At 52.0% G+C, this 15,018-nt stretch overlaps 1 protein-coding gene across 5 annotated transcripts in view; it reads left to right on the top strand.

The window, feature by feature from the left end:
- The first annotated feature begins 3,108 nt into the window (after positions 1–3,108).
- LOC110306444 (uncharacterized) overlaps positions 3,109–15,018 on the top strand; it is a 30,992-nt gene continuing 19,082 nt past the window's right edge. For 2 of the 5 annotated variants that reach the window (XR_003838398.2, XM_029484521.2), the window contains exons 1-8: positions 3,109–3,225; positions 5,825–5,974; positions 6,153–6,863; positions 7,074–7,167; positions 8,528–8,640; positions 11,952–12,032; positions 12,140–12,213; positions 12,314–12,461. Coding sequence is in view for 4 of the 5 variants with exons in the window: in XM_029484521.2 (XP_029340381.1) it covers positions 6,799–6,863; positions 7,074–7,167; positions 8,528–8,640; positions 11,952–12,032; positions 12,140–12,213; positions 12,314–12,461 (575 nt within the window). In the remaining variant the exon portion in view is untranslated. The remainder of the gene's footprint in view (positions 3,226–5,824; positions 5,975–6,152; positions 6,864–7,073; positions 7,168–8,527; positions 8,641–11,951; positions 12,033–12,139; positions 12,214–12,313; positions 12,462–15,018) is intronic. The other 3 variants (XM_029484522.2, XM_029484523.2, XM_029484525.2) reach the window with 3 other exon arrangements.

Here is a 15,018-nt window from a genome sequence, read left to right on the forward strand (position 1 = left end):
TCCTAAATACAAATTTTAAAAAACCAAAAAATGAATAGATAAATTAAAAACCCTGTTAGAAATTCCAAAAGCCAAGATGGGGGAATTGTAAGATTGAGGTTAGCCTAGACTATAATGAATTTGAAGCTGGCCTGGGGTACCCTGTCTTAAGAAAAGAATTAAAAAGAAGGAAAAAAAATCTATATACCATGAGTTAGCTCTCCAGGGAAGAGGAGGAGGAGGAGGCTAGCAAGCCACTGGTCTGGAAACCTGGCTGTTCTCCAGCCTGCAGGAGAGCCACGTTGTAACACTCAGAGAGAAAGCACTCTTTCTCAAATGTGGACCTGCTCTCCTGTTTTCCTTCATAGACACCAATCTGAGCCTTCACAGATCCATTTTGAGTAGGGCTACCTACTAGCATTGCCCAGACAGAGAAACAGTTCCCATCCAAACATTAGCATAGGTTTGGCTTCTTCCAGAATTTCTCCCATTGCTTTGGACCAATAAATATTTTAAAAATTAGGTTCTGAGCTCCAGAGAAGCTGACAAACACATTTAAGCATATGGATTATTTTTTTTAATTGTCGTTAAACGATAAAACTTAGTAGAGATTCGTTTACAGCATTTTTTGGTGCCCCCCCGTTACCCCATCTTTCTTTTTGTCTTTATTTTAGGAAGCCAGAAGGCCAAACATGTTGCCATGGAGTTCTGTTTAAAATAAAATAAAATACAATGGAAAGAAAAGCTGCAAGATGAAGTAACCACATGGACTACAAAATACACCTGATACTAATTACTGTCATGAAGAATGTTCTGGAAGACATTTGACTCGCCTGATGTATACATTCAAATCAAGCAAAGCAGGACTGGAAGGCTCCCTGGGGACTCTCCTGTCCAACTCTTTCCTTTTTCCAGATGAGGAAATAGGGGCCCAGACTGGGGAAGGGCCTGGACCTTGGCCTTCCAGCTGGGAGGGAACAGGGCTGAGATTCCAACCACTGCGCAGTTTGTCAGAAACACATAGCTTCCAGGGTCTGTTACCTTGGCCTGTCAGTAAAGGCTTTGAAGCTGAGGGATACGGTTTGCTGCCAGGAACAGGCTTAGGAGCCAGAGGCCTAGGGGAAAAAAAAATGCAAAGGCTGACTTTGCTGTGGAGGTCCTCCTTCCCTCAAGGGCACAGGGCTTGGAGCCCAGAGAATGGCTGTTGGGTGTCTGAGGGTCCTGTCAGTGCTTGCCAGAGGCTCACACCAGGCTCCAGCTCACGTTCTTTTGGGGGCTGCAATGCTGACAGCCTTCAGGGACCCCTAGTACATGGCTACTGATGCTCTCTAGTGGCCGCTGCAATCCCACTCGTCGTGGGCCACGAACACGAGCCTCCATGACAATGCGCACCCCTTGCCTCTGCCCCCAGAGGCTAGCAACTGGGCCTTCTGGTGTCTGATTGGCCACAGGGGCTTGACGACAGGGTCTCCTTGCTGATGATTGGCCCCAGCCAGCTCTGGCTGTTTCCTAGTTAATAATACTGTGGGTTAATAAATGTCTCCTGTTGACTATGGTGCTGGGAGCCATGTTTTTTGCTGCATAATGACGTCTGTGGCTGGAGAAGGCCTCTTTAGCTTGTCAGGGGCCTTCTTTTGGGGGGCTGTTTGCAAAAATGGGGTGTTTTCTTTCTCTCCCAGTATCTGACACATTCAGATAGCTCTTTTTGATGCCCCCAGAGCCCTAAACCTTCATTTTCACCCTCCGAAGTGCATCGGTTCCTACCTTAACAACGCCCCCACCCCTGAAAAGGCCTGAGTCACCTCGCCGGCAAGCTGCTGATCGGTAACCCTGGGCTCAGCGGTGGCTTTTCTCAGTGCCTCTCAGCCCCAGGACCCGAGTCACAGTGGCATCCTAGGCTTGCTGGCCATAAGGGGCTTACGCGAAAGCAGCTGCAGAGGCGTAAATAAGGCCGGGGGGGGGGGGGGGTGGGCTCTTCCAGCTTCATGTCCTCCACAGGGCCTCTGACTTTCCTTTTAGGGTCTCAATCATTCTCGCTCCTTTTCTGTCACCAGACGCTTCTTCTTTGGACTCACAGTTGCCACCCACCTGTCACCCTAAGATAGATCCTTCGTCCCTTTCAACAGCATTCTGACCTTTTCGAGAGGACATTTGATGGACATGTTGCCCCCTTTGCCACTTAGGGTAGGCAGAGCAGCCGGAGGTGCCACCTGTTAAGGATTAGCTCTCCTGTGCCAAGTCTCGGAGCGTCCGCAGCCAGCAGCTACGCACCATAGCAACATGTGTCTGCTTGGGCTGCGGAGAGGGGGGGCACCCTTCAAAGTGTGGGGAATTAGCCCGATTTGGGGGTGTACTCTAAGCATTACCACACGGGACCCCATTTTCACTAATTAAGTACTTTTCTTAGGGGGGCACAGTTGCGTTTATATTCACAGTACACTCCGGATTGCTGGGTACCCCCTTAACGGGCAGAAATGGGTCCTTGAGAAAGGGCAGAATAGCGCAAGGTTTTTGGTGCACAGGTTGTATCTTCCGTAAAGCCTGGGACTCAAAATCAAGGTCCTTTTGACTCAAAGATGCCAAATTCCCCGTATCAAGATAGTCCGTCAGAAACGGGGTACCCTATGTGGGGGTGACAGCCTCCAGGCTAACATTTGGGAATCAATTATTTTATCTGGGATTTTTATTAAAAATCTCCAGTGCAATTAGGAAAAAACAACGCTCTCCTTTCCTAAGCCCGAGCCCCTGACTGATGTTCTGAGAAACCCAGACAAGCCATCTGCCGATCCCCGGTACCCCACCTTTTTCTTGGCCGCCTGAGAACAATCACCCGTTGGGGTTATTTCCCCCCAGATTATGTCTACAAATCGCCCTTCCATCCACAATTAGGGCTCATGTAGGGAAAAATCACCAGCGACCACAGGGTGTTGGTCATGGCGGCCAGGGGCACTGCGGCAGATTTTTTTTTCCTTCGTTCTTTGCTGCAGTCTGGGTGCGGCTACAGCAATTTGTCATAGAATCTGGGGGGCTCATTTTTCCGGCCAATCACTTTTAGAGAAATGAGCGCATTGCAGCAGAATGCGCTGACGTCAAAGACCACCCCTTCTGCGCCTTTATATAAACCCCACCCAGCCAGCCCCTAGCACAGAAGACGAAGAGCTGGAATAGAGCTCGCCTCGGCTCTGCTGGCCTTGGCTGCAGCTCTTCCAGAAAACCCCGGGCTCCCGCAGAAGAATCTCTTACCTGGTGAGTGGTTAGCCATCCTTTGCCTAAAAGGATGTGCAAAAATGAAGACGACATCTCCATCTGGCTTCGGCTCAGTCCTCCTGGACATGCCGAAAGGCCAGTGCTGGGGACCTTCTCCCAAAGGCAGCCCCTTACTTAGCCTTGTCCCCAGCATCCAACACGAAATTCTGTAAGGAAAGGAATCCTCAGGCACATTTTTCTCGCGGGGGGGGGGGGTCCGGTCCACTAGGGCTTTTTTCCTCACTAGTGTGGGCAGCGCGGTAGAGACCCTGATTAAGAAAAGCAGCAATAATGAGATATTCCGCCCCCAAATCCACTGTATTTTTGTTTCTGGGGTCTAAAAACCTGATTTTGGCGGCTGAAAGCCCCCCTTAAAATCGCATTAATGGTGGGAGACATGGCGGCGATGCATCATCCCGCAAGCCCCATAAAATAGGGGGGGTACCTGAAAAGAGGGGTCTCGAGCCATCTTTTTCTCCTAGCCAGGTTCTCGGTGGATCGTGGGCGTAAGATTTAGAGGTTCGTGTTCACCAGCAATTCTGAATCCAGATACTCGGGTTTAGTATAGACCTGACCTCGGGCAAAATATAGTGGGAAAAAAAAAATGTAACCATTACTAGCCGTTTCCTGACGCAGCCAGTTTAACAGCGGAAAGAGATGGTGTCAAAAGCAAATCTAGCCGGAGACCCCCAGATCACAGAGAGAAGGCTGCGGAATGGGGTGGGGGGGCACAGGCAGAATAGATGTGGGGGGTGGGCTAGGGTAGAAAAAAAACCCCACGTCCTTGCGTCTCATAGGAAGGAAAAGAGAAAATGCAGAAAAGGGGGTGTGTGGAGGTGTGTGGGGGGGTCATCTGAGTGCGGGAAATTTGGAGGCAGGGTTCTTTTTGGCATTGCGCATGATGGCTGCGGCTAGATTCTGACGTGTTGAAGGCTTTTGACTTTTGGTAAATCACCTTTTGCCGTTTCCTTTGTCCCCGTGAAGCCCCCCCTGGCCGCCCCCTCCTCATTCTGGGCTGGCTGGCTGAGGGGGGGCAGCCTGAGGGCTGCGACGTGGCAGGTTTCTAGAATGTTCTATTGATGGCCGCAAGAGGGCGCTGGTGGCACTGCGGAATTTTGGGGGGCGGGGTGGGGAGGGAAGAGGAGGTGGCCTTTGTTCTCCTGCAGGAGGGGGTCGGGAGCGAGATGGGCTGCGGGACCATGGGTTCATTTACCTAAGGGGAAATGTTAGTAGATACCTGGGTTCACTAAGGTGCGTTTGCAGGACTTACAATAGGTCAGAGATGGCGTCATCTGCAGTGGCTATGTGATTTAGGGTGTCATGGACGCAGATTAATTTATTTTCAGTGATTTGTGTTTTCTGGGGTCTTAGAAAGGTGTGGCTTTTTGAGGAAGAATTGCAAAAAAATATTAATTAATTAGGCGTCATCCCTAAGGGTCTTGAGAGTTGACGTGGCAAAGGGGGGGGGCAAGGTTTTGAGAAGAGTGTTAATTGGGTGGGGGGGCAGGTTGGTCTGCCTTTATTTTGTCGTATAGCTGAAGACCTCAAAAATGAGTGTTCTGTATTAAGAATTGAGTCTTTAAATTTTAATTATGCTTAATTGGATTTACTAATGGTGGTGGGCAGCGTCCTGCTTTTACTTATCAGGAGTAGAATTGTGGTCTGGGGGCAGCCCCTTACTGCAGGGTCTCTTTGGTGCAAGGCGGCTCCTGTATGTGTGCTGCGTCATGTCTGGAAAATGGCTCAGGCAGAGGCGATGGGGGTGCATAGCGACCCTTAAAGATGGCTGGTGTGGGCTCTGCCCCCCCCCCCCAAGCCTGAAACCTGTTGGGCACCCTCCCCCCTCCTACGTCAGTCTAGCTCTAGCAGCTGCGTCCTGGCGCCTGTGGGGGCGCCTCAGGTGGTTGGGCTATTGGAGTCTTAGTGAGTGCGGGCCGCGCGCCCCCTAGCGGTCTCTATGTGCAAATGGTTCTTGGCCTGCTAGACTAGCGCTAGAGCTGCGCATGCGCACACAGCTAACACTTGTGACCTGTCAATCAATTCATCTGTACCCCTCCCATTGCTGTCCTCCCCTCCCATTTCTCCTCCTACTTCTCCTCCCATTTCTACTTTCCCTCTTCCCCCTCCCATTTCTGTTTTCCCTCCTTCCCCCTCCCATTTCTTCTCCCTCCTCCCCCTCCCATTTCTTCTCCCTCCTCCCCCTCCCATTTCTCTCCCTCTTTCCCCTCCCACTTTTCTCCCCTATCTTCCCCCTCCCATTTTTCCTCACTTCTCCCCTCCTCCCACTTCTCCTCCCTCCTCCCTTCTCCCCCGCCCCGCCCCTACCCACTTCCCTCATTCCTCTTACCCCTCCCTTCCTCCTCCTTTCTCCTCCCACCCCTACCCATTTCCCTCATTCCTCTTACCCCTCCCTTCTCTTCCTCCCCTCCACCCCATCCCTGCTTCTCTTCCCTGATCCCTCCCACCCCTCCCTCTTTCCCCCCAAGCCTTCCCCTCCCTTCTCTCCTCTTTCACTTGCCCCCTCCCTCTCTGTGCTGTTCCTGGGCTGGCCGTTAGAGGTCATCAAGGTGGTTTCTAACAACCCCCTCCCATATCCTAGGCTCTCTCTTCAGGGATGACATCATCGGCTCACACCAGTTTTCCAGGACCACCTTCTGGATGCCAAGGCTGCTGCTCGAGTACCTGCTGTGCACCTCTACCTCCTGGTACCCCAGCCACTCCCTCGAGTTGCCTGCGTGTTACATGGCCTGTGAGCTCCTCCTGCCCGTTGCACATTGATCACCCCCAGACCCATTAGCCATTAAAAACAACTTAAAATGTTAAATAATTAGCTGAAATTGTAATTAGTTGTAATTAATTAGCTTACATTGTAATTAATACCTATACCTGGGCATTTAATAAATTCTCTAACCTTTGGTTATTTGTAGAGCCAAGGAGCATGGATTCCAGGAACGCACTACCATACAGAGCAACTCCTTGTGGACCCCTCTGGGATCAGGACAGCGAGGGACAAGCGACAAAGAGGACCATCAGTGGCCAGCTAGTCTCTCTGGGGTTCAAACCTTGAACCAGTGCCCTAGTGAGGGGGCACTGGCCATGGCCCTTGACCTTTGCTCTGCTTGTGTCTTGAGTCTGAGTCCTTTCCTGTACATCTGTGCTTGTGTTCATCTGCTAGTGAACTGGAGTGCTGCCCTCCCCGAGGGGGGTCGTCCCTTGTGACTGACCATGCTGTCCTAACAATGTCCTGAGCAAAAGGGTCCCTTTGGGAACCTCTCAGGAGGGGGACCCGGGTCAGGGGCGACCAGCATCTTGCTGGCAACTCCGTGGGTGGGGTGGGGTGCTTCCTTCTGGAATGAGCACGTGGCTGACCCCCAAAGGCATGTCCCCTCCCCCTCCTCCACCCACCTTCTCGGAGATGTCCCTTTTGGGGTAGTGGGGACATTAGGAGCAACCTCCTAGGGTTGTTGTGAGAATTAAATGAACTGCAGCAGCCTGAGGCAGGGCTGGGCAGAGACCTCAGCACATGTTTGTTGAAAGGTTTGCAGGTGGATCTAGTCCTCCCGTTCATGGCTCATGTGTCTCAACCATTCTCCCGCAGACTCCTGCAGCCCCTATGCCCAGGGCTCTCCTTGCTCCAGGTAGGGGCTCTTTAGACAACAGGATGTCCAGGAGATTTTGAGTAAGGACACGAGTGTGTGGTCATTTCCAGGGCACTTTCTACATAATGTGACCATGTTATTCCTATGTCATTTGTGTGTCAAAGGGGGTAGCCTAGTGTCTAGAGAGGAGGGGTGAATTGGCATTGATTTTTATTTTTATTTTTATTTTTTTTTTCATGATTTTTAAAGAGGTAGGTGGGAAAGAGAACTGGGAGAGCCCGGACTCACTCATGAGATTGAACTTAAATTCACACGGAGGACACTTGGACTCTTGCCACATTGGGTAAGAGAAGGGGTCAAAGTTGGACATGGGTGCCATTGTGGCGACCCCTGATGGTCCAGTCCCCTGTCCTCCACCTAAAGTTCTTCGATCCATACCAAACATTTCACAATGGGAAATCCTAGCTTCCCAGGGTGGTCTTGGGGAGCTGCTGGGGGTGGGGGTGGGGTGGCCCAAGTTTGGTAGCATGTGCTGACTTCACCTCTTAGGGATGGTGTGACCTTAAACAAGTCATTTAGCTTCCAGGTTTCAGTTCCTTTCACACCTAAATAGGCATTTCAAAAAAAAAAAAAAAAAGGAGAAATAAAGAGAGAAAAAGTGGAGGGTGGGGGGAGGTGGGGGGTGGGGGGTGGGGGGAAAGCCAGGTTGTCTACCCCACAGAGTGCTTCTGAAGACCAAACTACATAACTCACAAGAAAGTGCCTTGTAAATCGCCCGGAAATTGCAAAAAAAAATCCTTAATTAGCCAATGAGGCTGTCCCTATTGCCCAGCGGCCAGCCCTAGTCTCTCACAACAGTAAGCACCCAGTAGGTGCTGGGTGTCTTTGTGCTCAACAAATAATTTCCAGAATTCAAACAAACAAACAAACAAACAAACAAACAATATTCATTCAACAAACATTTTCTGAGACACTGACCATGTGCCCAGTGCACCAGGCTATGGCTGAGGTACAAAGACAATGAGAACAGTCTCTTTTTGGAGGCTAATTAGTACTCTCATTTCTACCAGCACTTTCTTTGGTGGCCTTTTAAACCAACCATTTTTGTCCAGACAAGACCAAAAAATAAAACAAAACAAAACAAAAAACAAAACAAAAAACAACTGGGTTGCTTTAGGGAAGCCCAGCTTGGAGTGGACAATGATGTCCAGGCCCCTGAAAGGGGCTGATTGGATTATGAGGCAAATGGAGGCAGAAGTAGCACACAGGAGACAAATGCAGTGGGCGGAGACCCGCTCTGAGTTAATCAGGCTGATTGAAGGGACCCTTTCTGTCTTGCCGAGTGGCCGGGGGGCTCTCACTACTGCACTGCTCTGTGCACATGGAGACTGGAGCTACCCTGGTCCCTCTCTGGCAACTGTCCATTCATTTGATGCTCACAACTCCCTGTCCTGACCCAGGGCCGGCCTGCCATCACGCAGGGAAGCAGAGGTCGCCAAGCGGTTTCCGACGGGGCCCCCCCACATAACGTTAGCCTCGCGGTCTCTTCGGTTTTAGCAGCAGTGGACATGAACCTGTTTCCAGCCTGCATCCTCCAGTTCCTCTCGGGACTCCTGGCTCCACTGTGCTCACCTGGAGCCCCGCCCGCCCGCCTCCCCCTGTCCTCCTTCCTCGCCACTCCAGTGTCTGTCTTTCCTTCACAGCCCCGGCTTCTCGAGGCCTGTCTACACTCGCTGCTTTCCTTCCTCACCTCCAATTTCCCCTCCAACCCACTGCTTCCTGACTCGCTCTTCTCCATCGAACGGCTCTCGCTCAGGTAAAGACTTTTCTGTAGCTTGACCCTTGGCACAATGCCAGCTCTGGCTGGACACAAGGACACACACGCATCTCCTCCATTCCTGCTGCTCCATTGGTTTCACGGCTCTGGTTCCCTTCTATTTCCACATTACTGGCTTCACGGACACAGCTCTTCTCACTTTCCCTGGGAGCTTACATTCCTAGCCCCTCTCAGTTTCCCAAACCTGCCTCGTGCCACCCAGCTGCCAAGGCCGCCTAGAGCACTCTGGGCTGGGTTCAGGTCTTAGGGAAAGCTCTTAAAGTTGGGACCATGGTGTAGGCCAGCTCTTCCAAGATACCTTGGCTAGCTAAGACAGGGTTAAATAGGCTTTACTTGGAAGGCCAGGTGAGTTTCCATCAGGTAAGACACTGACTCCTTAGCTGAGGGACTGGAAGGGAAATTAATTAGGTATTCCTGAGCAAATGCAATTTGGGACACAATTAAGTTTTCTCAAAGTTAGGTTCCCACAGAGAAGACCAAAGATCAGGGGCAGGGGGTGGGGGGTGGGGCTGAAGGGGGTGGGGGGGTACAAGCATGACAGATAGCAAAGGCAAGGAAAGGGGATTAGGAACTACTAAGACCTCCCCAGACCTCACCTAGCAAAAGCTTTCCTTCTAGGTTAGCCTGTGAGAAAAACCAGAAGGAAGCTTTTAAGTTGATTACCTAGTGACACATCCCAGGAAGTCTCCGTATCACATAGCCCCATTGAAGGGTTTTGAGTTCCTCTCCTGAGGTTTAACCTCTGCACCCCTTGCCCCTTCCCTAATGCCTCCCCAGACTGGTGATTAAGTCCCGATGGTACAGGAGGGGTCAGAAGGGTCTCAAGGAATGATTGGCTCACTGGACAGAGCCACCCCTAGCCCCCCAGCTGTGTTTTTTTTTACTTTTTCTTTTTTCCAATTCTATTCTACTTTTGCCCTTTCTCCTTAATGAACACAGGGCTAATCTTGGGCCTTGTGGAAGGAGGAGGCTGCAGCACTAGCTAATGAGGGAGCTGCTGAGCTCCAATCGTCATCTCATAAGGAGCCCTCTTTGTCTGCGAAGGAAAAACACTGATTATCATAATGAGCTGAGAGCTGGTGGCTGAGGGGTAGGGGGCCTTGGGTTCTTAAGGCACACTTTAATGTCAGTGTTGTAGATTTCCCTCCCCCCATTGAACGGGGTTGCATGTTGAAGGTAGCTTTGCGTCAAGGAACTATAAGAGCTCCACACTGCCCAGCCAGCCATTCCTTGTTACCTAGACTTCTGCCAAGTTCCCCGGTCTCACCCAGGCAATCAACAAGCCCGGTGAAGGGGACTCCCTCCTCCCACCCCCTTTCCTCAGCGGGTCCACTACAGCACCACCCCTGTGCTGGACTTGAAGGTAGGGTACTAGGATAGAGCGAAGGTCTAGGAGAGTAGAAGTCACACACAAGGCTCCCTGCCCACAGTGCAGTCAGTTATAGAGACTTCACTGTCTGCAGGGGTCCCTTGTCTCAAGTATCTATCAATAATATTTATATTGAGATAATAGGTCCCTGAAGCCACTTCTGATATTCACAAGTCCTAGGTCACCAGTTCTCCAAACTTAGCAGCAGCCTTGAGCAATTCAAACAAGACCCCCCCCTCCCCAGGGGGGTCCCCACACTCCCTCCTCTACCATCTCAGCTGCCCTTGATGGCAGGAAGCTTCTAAGTAGGTTTCCAGGTAACTAATTCCTGAAGCACAGCCTTGCTCTCCACCCGCCCCCTGCCCCCAACCCCCCCCCGCCCCGCCCCCAGTCCACTTCCCGGGACTCTCAAGGGTGCTTGTGTGCATCCGTGGGTATAAAAGTCCCCTTCCCCTTCCCCTTTCAGTCCAGGCAAGTAGTTGGCCCACAGGCCCAGAGCATTCTGGGTATTCAACATCTATGGGATCAATCAGGACATATTGGGGAGTTACAGAGATGAAGCCAAGGAGGGGGAGGGAGGAGGCAGGAAAAGCACTGCCCCCCCCCACTCTTCTGAGAACAACTTCTTCTGCCTTTACTGCCCATTCCCCTCCATTCTCTGTCTCAGCCTCCCTCTGTTTGTCTCCCTCCCTCTCCCAATTGGATCTGGCCCCTTTTGGGGTGCCCCTAGGCCACCCCTTCCTCTTCTGGGTGTCCCAGCACCAACCCGGTAAATAGTGGGGCTCAGTCAGAGTATGTGGGATGATGTACGGTGGGACAGGCGGACGAACGGACGGGCTCAACTGCCACATCTGGGCAGCTAAGGGTCAGGGGGTGTGGGAGGCTCAAGGGACATGGGATCAGTAGCAACCTGCCCTAGGCTCAGCCCCCTTTGAGGGGGTCCTATGGTTGCGCCCTGCGTTCGTCCGCGCGTTTACTCTGTCATCCACAGTTGATCCTAACTGAGCGTGCCCATGGTCCTGGCCCTGGGCTTGGCACCTGCCACCTAGCTTGTCCCTTGATGGCCTCTGCTTCCCAGGGAGGGCAAGCTGGGGGGTTGTCTTGGAGCCAGAGCACTGGTCTCTGGCTCCATAGAGGGCATTCAGAGGGCATGGGGTGGGCCTGGTTTGCCTGCCCTGCCTTCATGCAGACCTGCCCACCCCCAGGGCCTTGCCCCCCTCTCTGCCTCCCTCCCCATTCATGGCTGAGTACGGGCTACTTGCCCCGCAGCTTAGAGCTGAGGCTAGCGCAAAAGGAACAGCTGTGATGTGCCTGTCCTGGCCACACAGGTCTCCCTCTTGAGGTTGATGGATGGGGGTCTGAGGCTTTTGGACCCTTTCCACAGTTTGTTCCTCCCCTTGGGACTCAGTCCAGCCTTTTTGTCCCCAATTATGGCTGGGGACTGTGTCCCATGTCAGGAGCCTTCAGAGAGCATGTGCAGGCCCCGCCTCTGCCTGGCTGCCCACCTGCCCCTCTCTACCTGCTGGCTCCCCCCTGCTTCTATAGTGCCGGGGTTCATCACCCTCTTGGTGTTCTGCTTGCATAGCCCTTCCATGGTGTCCCCTAACACCTACCTGTGCTTCAGTGTCCCTGGGCTCATCCTACACCAACCTCCCCCTCGGGTTCCAGCCACTCCTACCTCTGCTTTACAGTCTGGCTTCCCTTGCTAAGCCCACACTGTGGCTAACCTGGTCCACCTGCTGCCCTTAGCCTTGCTACCGGGTCCCTATCCCATTGTGCCTCCCCCTCCCTCCCCCCCCGCCTCCCCAAACTCACCTCAGTTGCCAACAGCCACCCCGTGCCTGTTGGACCATCCCTTGCTAGTTCTTCATCTCCTGTGGGCCTAGTTTCCAGGGGCTGAGTGACCAGGGTCTTAAAACAGGTTTAAGACTTGGCTTGCTGGCCCTGGAGATCCCGTCGCCGTCTTCGTCGAATTCGAACTCCTAGCCATCGTCCTTCCCTGGTGGGTGTTTACCACACTTCCCACCACCTTGTCCTTGAGAGTCCATGGCTCCGCCCTCCTAGGCCCCTTGCTGACCATTTGGTGTTGTTTTGGGGGCTACTATCTAGGCCTGTCGCGTCTTCCTGTGCCATTTGCTGTTGTGCTCAGGTTCCACGAGCTGCCCATCTCCACAGAAGAGCAGGTGAGGCCGCTGCCTGTCTTCATGCGTGTGAGTACAGGTGGCTTTTCTTTTTAGGGTGTTCCGCTTTGTAGGAATTCTAACTTTTTGCCTTTCCTCAAAGCTGGCATTGCCCACCGGCCATGCCGGCTGAAGAAAAGAAGTCTGAGGACCCCAGGACGCCCAGCGCGAGGACCCCAGGAAGCCCAGCGCGAGGACCCCACCCACGACGCCCAGCGCGAGGACCTCACGCACAACCCTCCTGGATTAGGGTGAGTCTCTTGCGCCGGTAAACACAACTTTGTTAGAATTCACTGACATTACATCTTCACTTAAGAAGAGTACAGGGGGAGGGTGCACCTTGCCAAAGCGCCGCACACTCACCTTGGACCTGATCGCCTGGACGCGCTGCCTGGAGCCGAGAAAGACTGTTGCCACGAGACAGCACGCGTGGGAGTCCATCCTGGACCCTGTCTAGCAGGGACCAGAGACGGTAGGTGGGGGTAGGGCACATGTACACTCCCAGAAATAGCCAGGGCAAGAAACACAGTAGGCACACAACACAGTCAACCCGACTGACTATGTTGGTGATATGAAGAATCCACAGGCCCTTGGCTTTGTCCCATGCAGAGATGTGGACATGGGTGGTTATCCATCCACCCTTGGTGGGGAGACATTTCTCCCCACCAGCCATGGTGGCGCTGTTTACTCAGAATTTCAGCCTTGCCTATGTGGGGCTTTGATGAGTAATGAAATGGTGTTTGTTTTTTATGTGAGCTTGTCTTTATTTCCCTTACTCCTGACATTGCTTTGAGACAGGAATATGCTGGAGAAGACGCAGAAGACTTCATCACATGTTCGCTTGTTTTTGAACCACAAAGAATGGTTCACTTACTTACTCAAGACATATCTCTGTAGAGCCACTGAAGGGTTGTGTGTTGTGTTGGGGTGGGTAGGACCGAATCAAAGGGTTGAAGGGTCAGGTGAGGAGGGCAGCCAGCCATCAAGGTGGCTTAAAGAGGAGGGTCCTCCTGCTTTGCCCCCACGTGGGGTGGTGGGAGACATTGGGGCAATTTGACTGGGTCCAGGTCTGACCTTGGCCTAGTTGCTATCCTTTTTAACACCTTGACCTCCGTGCCCCTGTCTCAAGATTCCTCCCAACTTGTCACCCTGCTTGGAGGAGGCCTTGCCTTTCCCATGGAGCAGCTTCCATGATATTCTCATTAAATGAGATTTATAGATGCTCCTATAGCGCTCCGCCTTTCCCCCTCTGAAGTGGAAATGGGATGGGATCCTATTATTAAACAACCTAATTCACAAAGGGGCCATGCACCCAGGCCTGGCGTTTGCCTGCCTGTTTTTCTCCTCTCTAGAGGGCCCAGTAGGCTGTAGAGAGGAGGGGTGTGTGCCTAGGGCACCAGAAGGCTCTGTCTTGTGACATTTACTCCGTAGCTGGCATTTACTGAGCAACCTGCAAACACAGTGACGTGGCTAGCGAGGAGGGCTGGGAGGGGGAGCTTTGCTCAGGGAAGGATATGAGCTCCCAGGGGCATCGAATCCCGAGCTTAGACAAAGCCACTGGCTGGGTAGTCTGAGCCGAGTGAGCCAAGGGCTTGCAGCTCTGAGCTTGTTCATTAGGGTCAAGCCCAGAACTTGGGAGGCAGGCTGAGCCAAGGGGTTAGGCTAGGTTAAGATGATGCGAACAGACCCAACCATGAGACAATATGGCCACTTATCCTAGAATATTCCTACACTCTGCATCCAGCCCCACCTACCCTCCCAGGATTCAAGGACAGGCTTTACATGAAGGTACATTTTGAGTGACTGATATTTCAGGGATTGTGCAAGCTAAATCTCGGGCAGATAGATCTTTGGTAGATTTTGTGTGACATTAGTTTAAAGAACAAGGGAGCATACTAGGATCTCAATTAATATACAATCCGCCAACCTCTCGGACTGGGTTTAGGAACTGCAGAAGAGATGCTACTCCTGAGAATCAATAGAAATGATAGCTTTCTGGAAAATTCTTTTTGATGCTTTGGACAGTGCCAGAGGGTGATAAAGGGTGGAAATGAGGCCTGAAATGCCAAGAGAACAGGCACCAGGGACCTTGCCACCTGGTGGGAAGATGGGAGGTCATTTGCCATGGTAATAGGCACTTAGCTCCCCCAAAGTTCTTTCCAACTTGGTTCTTCACGAGGAGGGCAGACTGGGGGGACAAGATAGTGGCTTCTTGTCCATTCATCTCAGGAGTGGGCAGGCAAGGGAGGCCAGAGCTAAGCTGAGGTTACTCATGGAGGGGGCTGCCTTTGCTTCTACATTCCCTCCTGCAAGCTGCTGGCTGCAGTTTTCAGGGCCCCTGATTTGTGTGATTCAAACCCCAAATGTATTCAAAAGTACATTTCTCTAAATGATGTCAAAACCTGGCAAGACTTTGGGGCAGCAGGACGCATATGTTTCTTATTCCTTCATTTACATGAAGTAACTTACATTTTTTTTTTCTTTATGAGCAATCTGACTTCTTAGAATGAAAAAAGAAATCTACCGATCTTTTAACAGAGCTGGTTAGTGAAGAGTAAGGGGTGTCACACAAAGGGGGTGTGGAGGAAGGTAAATTAAGGCTCTCAAAGGTTACAGAGCAGTGGACAGTGAAGGGCAATAAAGAAGCCATGCTGGAGGAACTGGGTGGGGGCAGCTGCCTGGGGAGCCCTTTCTTCTCTAGGGACTGGAATTTAACAGGCTGGAAATGAGTCCCAAGAGCTGCCCCCTCTTCTGCTGCCTTGAGCCCCCATCCCTCTCAGAGAAAGGAAGGAAAGGAAGATTTAGGCC

The sequence above is a fragment of the Mus caroli genome, unplaced genomic scaffold (assembly GCF_978045245.1).
Source record: "Mus caroli unplaced genomic scaffold, Mus_caroli_1 scaffold_14, whole genome shotgun sequence".
Taxonomy (NCBI): Eukaryota; Metazoa; Chordata; class Mammalia; order Rodentia; family Muridae; genus Mus; species Mus caroli.